We start from the raw sequence: 12,226 nt of genomic DNA, 5'->3' as shown, positions 1-12,226 counted from the left end.
GTCTGGATAGGACACTCTCCTTCAAACAACACCTTGAAGAAGTGACTACCAAAGTCTCATAAGGGTATCACTAATCCGATGTCTCGCCTGTACTAGCTGGGTGCATTCATCAAGGTGCTCCAAATCTCCACACACACTTCTCCGGGGCTGAATACTGTGCCCCAGCATATTGCAGAAGCCCACATGCCAGGAAGGTCGTCGTTGCCATGCTCTTCGGACCCTAACTGGCTGCCTAAAGCCCACCTCCGTGTTCCACCTGCCAGTAGTAGAGGCTGCTACCCTCACCTAGCAAGGAAAGCCTGGAGACATGACTGACATATCCTGCACAACACCACCATAACAGTGCTGCCTCTAAATAGACTCAAGTCCTGCCGCCCATAGAAGAAGGTGACACAAGAGCTGCTCAGGTCCACCCCTGAGGACCTGTCTACAGAGGCATGGCTGGCGGCAGCCTGGAAGCATGAGTGGGACATCTGATGATGACACACGTAAGAAGAAGGGTGTAGGACAGTAGTGGAGCATTGGATAGTATACAAACACTGTTTGCATATATGATTGCATGAAATAAAGCAAACTAGAACATAAATGATTTACCTCTGTCCTCCAGTGGGTTGTTAGCAAGGTTGATGGTGGTGAGTCCTGAGCTAGAGTTATGGGCCAGGGCAGCAGCTAGCTTCTGAGCAAAGTCACTGAAAAAAGTGAGGAAGCAAGGGAGAGATGAAAAGGATTCAACGTTTACTGTATAACAATAACCCTAATGTTTATTTCCCCAGTAAGATCAAATCCTCACATTTTGAGTCCGGCATTGTCCAGAACCAACTCTTCCAGTCGACTGGATCGAGACACCACCCGTAGGATCTGCTCACACACATCTGCAGACTACACACACACACACACACACACACACACACACACACACACACACACACACACACATTTTGGAATGTAGTTTTTGAATTTATGCTTTACTATGGAGTGACAGGAGGGGACAGACTGGAGGCGGTGGTGTGTGACAGATGTTATGAGTCGGGACGCTTTATGCTGCCAGGAAATTTCCAGCGCGAGCTCTTGACACAAAATTCAAGTGTTATGTTGCAACAAAGCAAGAGGATTCACATTAAATAACGGCAAAGCTTCCCTTTAAGAAGCAACATTCCTGGGGAAAAAAATAAAAAAAGTAAAAAAATAAATAATAATAATACCGGTAAAATAAATACAATTTGGGAAGATGGAGCTTATCCCCATAAAGTCTATAATTGCGTGACATGATAATGTCATGTCAAAAAATGCACTCAAATCAACAGCTACCACCATTCGTTCCCTATCTAGCTCTTCACTGACCCACTTAATGTGGCTGACTTTCAGTGAGTACACACACACACACACACACACACACACACACACACACACACACACACACACACACACACACACACACACACACACACACACACACACACACACACACACACACACACACACACACACACACACACACACACACACACACACACACACACACACACACACAATAAATGTGTTATGATCTGTGTCCGTTTCATACCACAACAATTTCTCATCACAGCATTTTGCTCAGTAAGCATGTTCTGTTATTCCAAGTAATTGACATTCCTGCCATACATAGAGGACTTTTCCTTTATGCCAGTAGCCTCAGAGTAGCCAAACACTGGTGACATTGTTATCTGCAGTGAGAGAGAGAGAGCAGGGGAGGAGAGGGGTGAATGAAAAAGTAAGGGGAGAGAGCGATAGCGAAGAACAGGGAGAGAGAGACCAAAGAGAAGAACAGGGAGAGAGAGACCAAAGAGAAGAACAGGAAAAGAGAAAGGATGGAATTAAAGAGGATGAAAATGAAGAAACTCCATGAGGAATAGGGGGAGAGAGACAGACAGACAGAGACCATGAGGAATAGGGGGAGAGAGACAGACAGACAGAGACCATGAGGAATAGGGGGAGAGAGACAGACAGACAGAGACCATGAGGAATAGGGGGAGAGAGACAGACAGACAGAGACCATGAGGAATAGGGGGAGAGAGACAGACAGACAGAGACCATGAGGAATAGGGGGAGAGAGACAGACACACAGAGACCATGAGGAATAGGGGGAGAGAGACAGACAGACAGAGACCATGAGGAATAGGGGGAGAGAGACAGACAGACAGACAGACAGACAGAGACCATGAGGAATAGGGGGAGAGAGACAGACAGACCGAGACCATGAGGAATAGGGGGAGAGAGACAGACAGACAGACAGAGACCATGAGGAATAGGGGGAGACAGACAGACAGAGACCATGAGGAATAGGGGGAGAGAGACAGACAGACAGAGACCATGAGGAATAGGGGGAGACAGACAGACAGAGACCATGAGGAATAGGGGAGAGAGACAGACAGACAGAGACCATGAGGAATAGGGGGAGAGAGACAGACAGACAGAGACCATGAGGAATAGGGGGAGACAGACAGACAGAGACCATGAGGAATAGGGGGAGAGAGACAGACAGACAGACAGAGACCATGAGGAATAGGGGGAGAGAGACAGACAGACAGAGACCGAGAGATAGATAGAATTGTAGAGATAAACAGAGGCTAGAAGGGAGGGAGGGACAATGAGGCTGTTGTTTCCATGTTGTTACTGGGAAACAGAAACTATGAAGTGGTGGGAGAAAAAGCAGAGGTGGAAAAAAGCAGATAGTGAAGCAAGAAATGGGGAGAAATGAAGTGGATACTGGGTCACGGCATTCCAGACGTGGGTGAGGAGAGATAAAGTGTGAGGGAGAGGAAGGGAAAGATAAAGAGAGAGAGAGAGCACACAAAGCAGCTTGTATATTCCACAAGAGTCATAATAACATTGAGGACAGCACAGTGACATGATGTGTTTTGTCACTCATTTTACACCAGCTTCGCCTCACAAATGGTCACAATGCTACTGTGATGCTTCCTCCCTCCTTGTTCTGCTGGATTAGAATGTGCTCTCTCAGTCTGTTGGTGAAATGTTGGATGTGGACATTTCCTTGAAAGCACCAAACGGACACAGACGGACACACGGACACACACGGACACACACACACACACACACACGGACAGACACACACTGACGGACACACACACACACACGGACAGACACACACACACACACGGACACACACGGACACACACACACACACACGGGCAGACACACACTGACGGACACACACACACACACGGACAGACACACACACACACACACACACACACGGACAGACACACACGGACAGACACACACACACACACGGACAGACACACACGGACAGACACACACACACACACGGACAGACACACACACACACGGACAGACACACACACACACACGGACAGACACACACGGACAGACACACACACACACACGGACAGACACACACGGACAGACACACACACACACACGGACAGACACACACACACACACACGGACAGACACACACGGACAGACACACACGGACAGACACACACACACACACACGGACAGACACACATGGACAGACACACACGGACAGACACACACACACACACACGGACAGACACACACGGACAGACACACACACACACACACGGACAGACACACACGGACAGACACACACACACACACGGACAGACACACACACACACACGCACACACACACAGACACACACACACACAGACACACACACACACACGGACAGACACACACACGGACAGACACACACACGGACAGACACACACACGGACAGACAGACAGACAGACAGACAGACAGACAGACAGACAGACAGACAGACAGACAGACAGACAGACAGACAGACAGACAGACAGACAGACAGACAGACACACACACACACACTATTGAGTAATGCAAAACATGTCTTCTGTTCTTCACTGTCCTCTTGTTTTCCAGCCTCATGTTCTCATATCATCTCCAAAACTCCTCCTTCCTCATCTTCATCCAAGCATCTTGATCTCAGATTGAAAGGCAAACAGACTGATTATCCTAACCCTTTGCATCGACGGCCTGTGCTATTTGGGACAGAGTGTGTGTGGTCTCATTCTGCTTATTATAAGCTACTTCGGGCTAGTTTTTCTGTAAAGTTGCTTTAAAATATTGGGGATCCTTGACATGAAAATGTTTGAGAACCACTGCTCTAAAACAACATTTGACAATACAGTTTGACTGACCTGCCCTAGTTGCTTATTTTGGACTTTTTTAATGGACCTGGTTGCTTGTTTCTCTCTCACAAAATCAACAACCCTGGTGAGACGGATGCAGCTGCTGCTGATGCCATGTGTTTTGTTTAGTTAGCGTAGCACTCACAACACCACAGTAGCCTACCTCCGCTGAGATCAACATCATGAATAGGACGACGATCGCTGCTTTTATGATGCAGATTAATGTTCCCTGACACCTACAACAAGTGAAGCGACACAACATGCCTGTCAGTTCCGGTCAGTTCAATTCAGTAGAAACAAACAGCAAATACATGTATTAGTTTTGTCGGTAGACTGCGGGGGGCCCTACCTCCCAGGGACCTTACGCGGGTGTGTTGTTCGCGTATAGGACACGCCGGCACTGGTTCTAACCTCTCATTAGCGAACTTCTTGTCAATCTCTCCATGCCATTATCTGGCGCACATGCAACAACTCCCCTTTAATTCAGTCTCCCCCTCTCTCCTTCCTTCCTCCTTCCTTCCTTTTGATTCCTTTGTTTCACTGTGTTGCCCAATCTCACCATTCCCTTCATCTTTACCCATTTATATTTCCCCTTCTTTCCCCACCAATGACTCTGGGGGTTTAGGCTTCAAGTATGACCCAAACCACATTGTACTCCCATTTAACAACATGTCTCAAAGACCAGTCCATTTATCATTTATCACCACATTAAAATGAAATGTTGGATGTGGACATTTCCTTGAAAGCGACAAACACACACACACACACACACACACACACACACACACACACACACACACACACACACACACACACACACACACACACACACACACACACACACACACACACACACACACACACACACACACACACACACACACACACACACACACACACACACACACCGCAGTGGTGGTAACTATAGCAACCTAGCCCCAAAAAGCATGGTTGTACACTACAGGACATTAGCATAAATTCAGACACACACATGCACATGCAAGCCTTGGGCTCAATTTCTTATTAAAACTAATCCCGGATAACGCACATTGGATGGACACATGGTTGTTTAGAAAATTTAGGACACCAGAAATATAAATCCCATTCGGCTAGCTGTGATGGAGATGTGTGATAATTGTTGGGACTTCGGGAGCTGTGCATGGTAATTGGTGAGACTGCGGGCAGTGTTGGGACACAGAGTTAGTACTAGGGAGCTCTGGGCAGTGTTGGGACACAGAGTTAGTAATAGGGAGCTCTGGGGAGTGTTGGGACACAGAGTTAGTAATAGGGAGCTCTGGGCAGTGTTGGGACACAGAGTTAGTAATAGGGAGCTCTGGGCAGTGTTGGGACACAGAGTTAGTAATAGGGAGCTCTGGGGAGCAGTGTTGGGACACAGAGTCAGTAATAGGGAGCTCTGGGGAGCAGTGTTGGGACACAGAGTTAGTAATAGGGAGCTCTGGGCAGTGTTGGGACACAGAGTTAGTAATAGGGAGCTCTGGGGAGCAGTGTTGGGACACAGAGTTAGTAATAGGGAGCTCTGGGCAGTGTTGGGACACAGAGTTAGTAATAGGGAGCTCTGGGCAGTGTTGGGACACAGAGTTAGTAATAGGGAGCTCTGGGGAGCAGTGTTGGGACACAGAGTCAGTAATAGGGAGCTCTGGGGAGCAGTGTTGGGACACAGAGTTAGTAATAGGGAGCTCTGGGCAGTGTTGGGACACAGAGTTAGTAATAGGGAGCTCTGGGGAGAAGTGTTGGGACACAGAGTTAGTAATAGGGAGCTCTGGGCAGTGTTGGGACACAGAGTTAGTAATAGGGAGCTCTGGGCAGTGTTGGGACACAGAGTTAGTAATAGGGAGCTCTGGGGAGCAGTGTTGGGACACAGAGTCAGTAATAGGGAGCTCTGGGGAGCAGTGTTGGGACACAGAGTTAGTAATAGGGAGCTCTGGGCAGTGTTGGGACACAGAGTTAGTAATAGGGAGCTCTGGGGAGCAGTGTTGGGACACAGAGTTAGTAATATGGAGCTCTGGGCAGTGTTGGGACACAGAGTTAGTAATAGGGAGCTCTGGGCAGTGTTGGGACACAGAGTTAGTAATAGGGAGCTCTGGGGAGCAGTGTTGGGACACAGTTAGTAATAGGGAGCTCTGTTTTGTGTGTGTGTATGTGTGTGTGTGTGTGTGTGTGTGTGTGTGTGTGTGTGTGTGTGTGTGTGTGTGTGTGTGTGTGCGTGCGCGCGTGCGTACGTACGTACACACACGTGTGAGTGTGTGAGTGAGTGTTTTGAGTTCAATTTTGTACACTGTAAAATGATTATGCTGTCCTTGATCAGAAAACAAATAAAAATTGAATGAGAAAAAAAAAAGTAATAGGGAGCTCTGGGCAGTGTTGGGACACAGAGTTAGTAATAGGGAGCTCTGGGGAGCAGTGTTGGGACACAGAGTTAGTAATATGGAGCTCTGGGCAGTGTTGGGACACAGAGTTAGTAATAGGGAGCTCTGGGCAGTGTTGGGACACAGAGTTAGTAATAGGGAGCTCTGGGGAGCAGTGTTGGGACACAGAGTTAGTAATAGGGAGCTCTGGGCAGTGTTGGGACACAGAGTTAGTAATAGGGAGCTCTGGGGAGCAGTGTTGGGACACAGAGTTAGTAATAGGGAGCTCTGGGGAGCCAAAGCTTGAGTAATTGAGCCTTATTGTTTAGTTAGGATTAAGAGGCTTATCACATAGGAACATTGATCTGATCCAGGACAGACAGACAGAGGGGGGGAATTTGAGACTTGAGAGGGAGGGTTGCAGGCAGACATGCTGAAATGCCATTAATACAGATGCAGATGGAGTTTGCTAAGGTGACAGGTTCTCCCAAACTGGATGAATATGTCGGCGAGGGATAGAGATGGAGGGTGGTGCTAGATGTGTGATGTAGGCTGTGAACTGACCAGTTTGAAGTCTTTGGTGGAGAGCTTGGTGAACCACTGGTTAAACTCCAGGACTGCTATTATGGCCACTAGATCTCTGAGGATGCACGGATGAGGAGAGAATATTTCATAGTTATCAATATCTTTATATGTAAACTTTAGGTAACTTATTTATTATGTTGTAGGTATTGTATTATTAACGAGGAATACTTCTTAACACAATCCATGCTAGCCCTCTAGGGAAAAAAGTGGTGCCAATGCCAGAGAAACGTGAAAAACCAAAGAAGGGCCCCCTGACTAACCAGGAAATGTATCCCCCATACAGCTGCTGCTGTTGTTGCGCATGGAGGAGCAGCATCACCCGGTGGTAGCATTAGCTTAGCTTGTTTTCCTAAACATCACAGATTGTCTCATTTTGAGCAGAAAAAGTAACAACAAATAAACGAGTGCGCGCCCTCATGCACGTCGGATCCGTATGTAGGATGTCTAACATGTGAGTAAAAAAAATAATATATATACACTTATATATTATATATATATATATATATATATATAATTTTTTATTTTTAATTACTGGATTAAATTAAATTAAAGAAAGACGAGTTCCCTCGTTCTGGCAGAGGTGGGTTGTGGAACGAAAAATGAGGTCCCACATTCGTGGCAAAGATTGCGTTCATCTTAAGACTCTCGTATTGTGCTCTGGCGCTCATTCATGTGTGACAGCATGCGTGCATAACCTTAAACTTTGTGGTGTTACAACTCATTGTGGTGTGGGAATTACTTGATTCATCAGTTGAAAGTAGCACATCGTCTTTTTATGAGGAAGAGACCTCGGTTGTCTAACCCTTTGGCTCGAGGGAGTCCTGCTGTCTCAGACTCTAAAAACTTTTCTCTGGGCCAACAAGCCATACTATCGATAACACATTATACGGTTCAAGGTTCAAGGATGTACCTTGGTTAACCTCTTTCTCAGTTCCGCTTGGAGATAGAATGTTTCTGCAGATCCCAGACAGCGTCTATTTACTTCTTTATATCTGTGTTTCCACATGCAGTATATCCACCTGACCTGTCATACGACTATAAGCTTAACACCCACCTGTTCTCCAGATGGCTAAAGTCCTGTAGGTTTAGTTCTTTGGAATCTTGCGTCAGATAGATGGTGTCCACATCCTGGAAAAGAGCATTCATATATAGACCGTTAACAAAACCTCTGTAGAATTATGCTATTTCAGTATCCTTCTCTTTTCCTTTAATCCCCATTTTAAATGTAGCCCAGCTTTCCTCCCCGTATAGGTGTTCAACAAAGCCAGATGCACTACGGTGGATTTAAACCCACAGACTCCGCGGTGGTGGGCAGAGGCCAGCTACTTTAGCATACCACTACACCACCCGAGCGTCCTTCACTGTCATGTTCAAGGAATAGCAATGGAACCACTATTCATATACACAACACAATTATACTTTATCTAAATGAAATGAACGGTACTGACCCACTGCACCTCTTCTCTGGCAGGCAAGCCCAACCAGTCACATACACACCTGTACATCTGAGAAAACCCACCTAGACACAAGGGGGGGAGGGCAGTTGAGGGGAAGAGGGGAGAGACAAAGAAAATAAAGAGATGTACTGTGTGAAAGACATATACCTAATCTCACACACACACACACACACACACACACACACACACACACACACACACACACACACACACACACACACACACACACACACACACACACACACACACACACACACACACACACACACACACACACACACACACACACACACACACACACACACACACACACAAAAGTACAAACATACCACAGGGTCCTGGTTCAGCAGGTTTGTTATTCTCCCATAGTGTTTCTAGAGAAGTCAGTCTGTCAGGGGGTTCCATACACAGCTTCTTCATCACTTTACTAAGACAAAAACCAAATTAATACACAATCAGTGTTTGTTGAGGGTTTTTATGACTATCTTTCAATGAATATTTATTTCTGCATTTCACACCTGTGCTTCCCGTTCACACAGAAATTACTGTTTCACATCTTCCGATCGATATCCGTGAAATTTTGTATGCACATTTCCACTAGGCCGAAAATGAAGTGCCACTTAAAAATGCTCAAATCCGCCTCATGGTGGCGGTATAACAGGCCAATTCATGTTTTTACCTATAATTGCACCGATCTGCGTAAAACCTTATATTCACAGTCCTTAGAGGCCAAGGAAAAACCATTGCCTTGCAGTTTCACATCTGGCCTTTATAGCGCCATCACAAGGCTGACTTATGTAAAACACATTTTCATTTTTATTACTACTCCAGATTTTATCCAAATTTTATTCCAAATTGCACGCAAATCGGTACACATCATAGATTTTTTATATTCTATTGTGGTTGGCTAAGATTGACATCTAAAGATTGTGGCAGGTGTGTCCCTCAAATCATTTACGCAGTGTCCAATTGCTGTACATTTTTTCATTTCCACTAAATTGAAGAACAATTAATCCCACCATTTTACTATTGCATCATCATCATAACACCACCAGGAGCCACATTTTTGCAAAAAAGAAATCCCTGACCTGGTGGAGACCTGTTGCTTCAACTATGAGGAACCACAACCAAGGTTTCTCTAGTAACAATGACAATCCTGAATATTATATCGTCACACACACACACACACACACACACACACACACACACACACACACACACACACACACACACACACACACACACACACACACACACACACACACACACACACACACACACACACACACACACACACACACAGTGAACGTACCTAGGTGGGAGTCCAGGACATATCCTGAGCATACAGTATCCTATGTGAGTGACCACTTCATTCACCTCCTCTGTGGTGAGAAGCCTCAGAGAGAAGGAGCCACGTTCATACTCTATGGACAGCTAGAAGAGACAAGAGATATTCTCAGTGGCTCGCCACACATGAAAACAGTGATTCTCAACTTGTGGTCTGCAACGTTATTGCAAACTTTGCCCCAAACATCAAGATTGTAAAGATAATAGAACGTTAATATTTAAAACAAAATGTAGAAAGAAATGTCATGGTATTCTTTTCTTAAATTAAAACCTTAAAAATAAATCACACCCGTGTGAAGTAAGTGGTGCAACTCCATGTGGGGGTCCCCGGGGGGTTCCCGGAACTTCCAGACCCGCAGGAACCCACCCAGGGTGCCGGCCCGGTTCTGGCGAGCCGCCCCGTGTCCGAAACGGTCGAGAAATGACAGAGTTACCGTGTGGGGGTCCCCGGGGGAGGGGGTCCCTGTACTGTACTGTACTGTACTGTACTGTAACACCTGAAATCATCATATATACAGTATATGATCTGTATGTGTGTGTTAGGCTGCACAACAGTTGACACTTTTGGTTTTGAAAACCAACCAAATGCTATTTTCGTGCTCGGACACAGCCAGGCAGCCAGAGACATACAAAGCTCCTAAGCAGCGGACTGACCTCCTCAGATTCTTAAAGGTCCACACTAGAGCTCTGGAATATGTATCATTCCTTGAATAAAAACCTCCTGTGTGGGCCTGGACGGTTAGCTCAACCGACTGGGCACCTAGGCTGCCAAGCCAGCCGGACGGCGTGCCACGGGTTCGACTCTGGAGCTCGACGGCCTTTGCCGCGTGTCACTCCCCATCTCTCTCCCCCTTTCCTGTCTAATTACTGTACCCTATACAAAAGGCCAAAAATGCCCAAAAAAATATCTGTAAAAAAAATGCTGCATACACTGTTAAGCCTACATGTTTTTACAATAACATATTCATGGTCAAGAACCTAGCCAAGAGAGTGATAAACAACTTGATGAGAAAGATGAAAGATGAGAAAGTGTTAACATGAAGAATCCAAATAAAAGATAGTAGAACACATTAAGAACTTAAAAACCATAGCAACATTGTAGTTATAGATTTCTTTTGATTATCGTTTTCTGTGTTTACTGTGCATGCTTCTGCAAGCCAACAGCCAACTATGAATAATCCTTATGAAGCACATACATAATTTCAGGTTTTGTGTGTTGCCATTCAACTTAATTTAAATAAATTAGATTTATTAGTTATTTTCAAATGTAATCCAGGGTATCATTATATATATAATTCTGTACCTGTGTGGGCTTGTTACACGTGACCGCCTGGATCTCCAAATAGTTAATAGAGTGCTCCACCTAAGAAAAACAGAAGAGAACAATGAGATTCCTGGCACACTAAGTACTGAATAGTGCACTTTTTCCCAAAGAGTGGGTCAGGAGTCGTCGTGTGCTTGTAGATCAGATATTTTCAGTAGTTTGGGTCCCGGGAAAACGTCTGTGGGTCTCGACCTGAAAAGTTTGGGAACCACTGGAATAGTGGATACTATGCCTCAAGGGTATTTTGTGGATGTATAGTATGCGACAAAGGTACTCCAGGTACGCCGCCCATACGGCGAGACTCTTGGTTTGAAAGCCATTTCACTCGGAAGCCGAGAATCAGGAAATTAATTATCGCTATGTAATGGGTGCCTCGAATGTTATTTAATTCACCCAAAACATTTTGTAATCTGGGATCATATTGTTTAGAGAAATGAGACACAAATCAAGCTAATCTACTATATAATGCGCAACGTCTCTGCAGTTAAAATGGGTGCTAAGACAACGTATATCATTAGGTTCCCAAGTAGGCCGGTGGCCGACTGCGACGAGCACCTACAGGTCTAGTAATATTAAAATAGGCGTCCATCTCTGCGCAGAGGGCATTTGGACCGGGAGGCGTCAAAAGGTGATTATGGCGCAGAATGAGTTAAACTATGGATCAAGGGCAATAGCAATATTTTAGGTCTGAACTAGACTGAATAAATACAGACATCTGTACAGAAGCCTTAAAGAAAATGTACTTAATATCTACAGCCTTGGGAAGAACCCTGGATGCACAGTAGATACAGTATAAGCTAAGTCAAGGTACACTTATCACAAAGAAGAATTAAATCCAGGTGGTTATTATCAGTGTGTGTGTGTGTGTGTGTGTGTGTGTGTGTGTGTGCGTGTGCGTGTGCGTGCATGAGTGCGTGCGTGAGCTAAAAGTTCTGTGGGTCAAAACGTAATC

The 12,226-nt window shown here is 45.6% G+C and overlaps 1 protein-coding gene across 2 annotated transcripts in view; it reads right to left on the bottom strand.

The window, feature by feature from the left end:
• Positions 1 to 12,226, bottom strand: part of LOC306925457 (F-actin-uncapping protein LRRC16A-like) — a 96,083-nt gene that overhangs the window by 41,164 nt on the left and 42,693 nt on the right. For both annotated transcript variants that reach the window (XM_079504287.1, XM_079504288.1), the window contains exons 4-11: positions 11,254 to 11,313; positions 9,916 to 10,037; positions 8,933 to 9,030; positions 8,595 to 8,665; positions 8,201 to 8,274; positions 7,126 to 7,201; positions 791 to 879; positions 595 to 689 (exon numbers count right to left, since the gene is read on the bottom strand). In XM_079504287.1, coding sequence (XP_079360413.1) covers positions 595 to 689; positions 791 to 879; positions 7,126 to 7,201; positions 8,201 to 8,274; positions 8,595 to 8,665; positions 8,933 to 9,030; positions 9,916 to 10,037; positions 11,254 to 11,313 — 685 coding nt within the window. The remainder of the gene's footprint in view (positions 1 to 594; positions 690 to 790; positions 880 to 7,125; positions 7,202 to 8,200; positions 8,275 to 8,594; positions 8,666 to 8,932; positions 9,031 to 9,915; positions 10,038 to 11,253; positions 11,314 to 12,226) is intronic.

The sequence above is a fragment of the Electrona antarctica genome, assembly GCF_951216825.1.
Source record: "Electrona antarctica genome assembly, chromosome: 6".
In the NCBI taxonomy this organism is placed as follows: Eukaryota; Metazoa; Chordata; class Actinopteri; order Myctophiformes; family Myctophidae; genus Electrona; species Electrona antarctica.
This window is presented reverse-complemented; position numbering and strand designations above follow the sequence as displayed.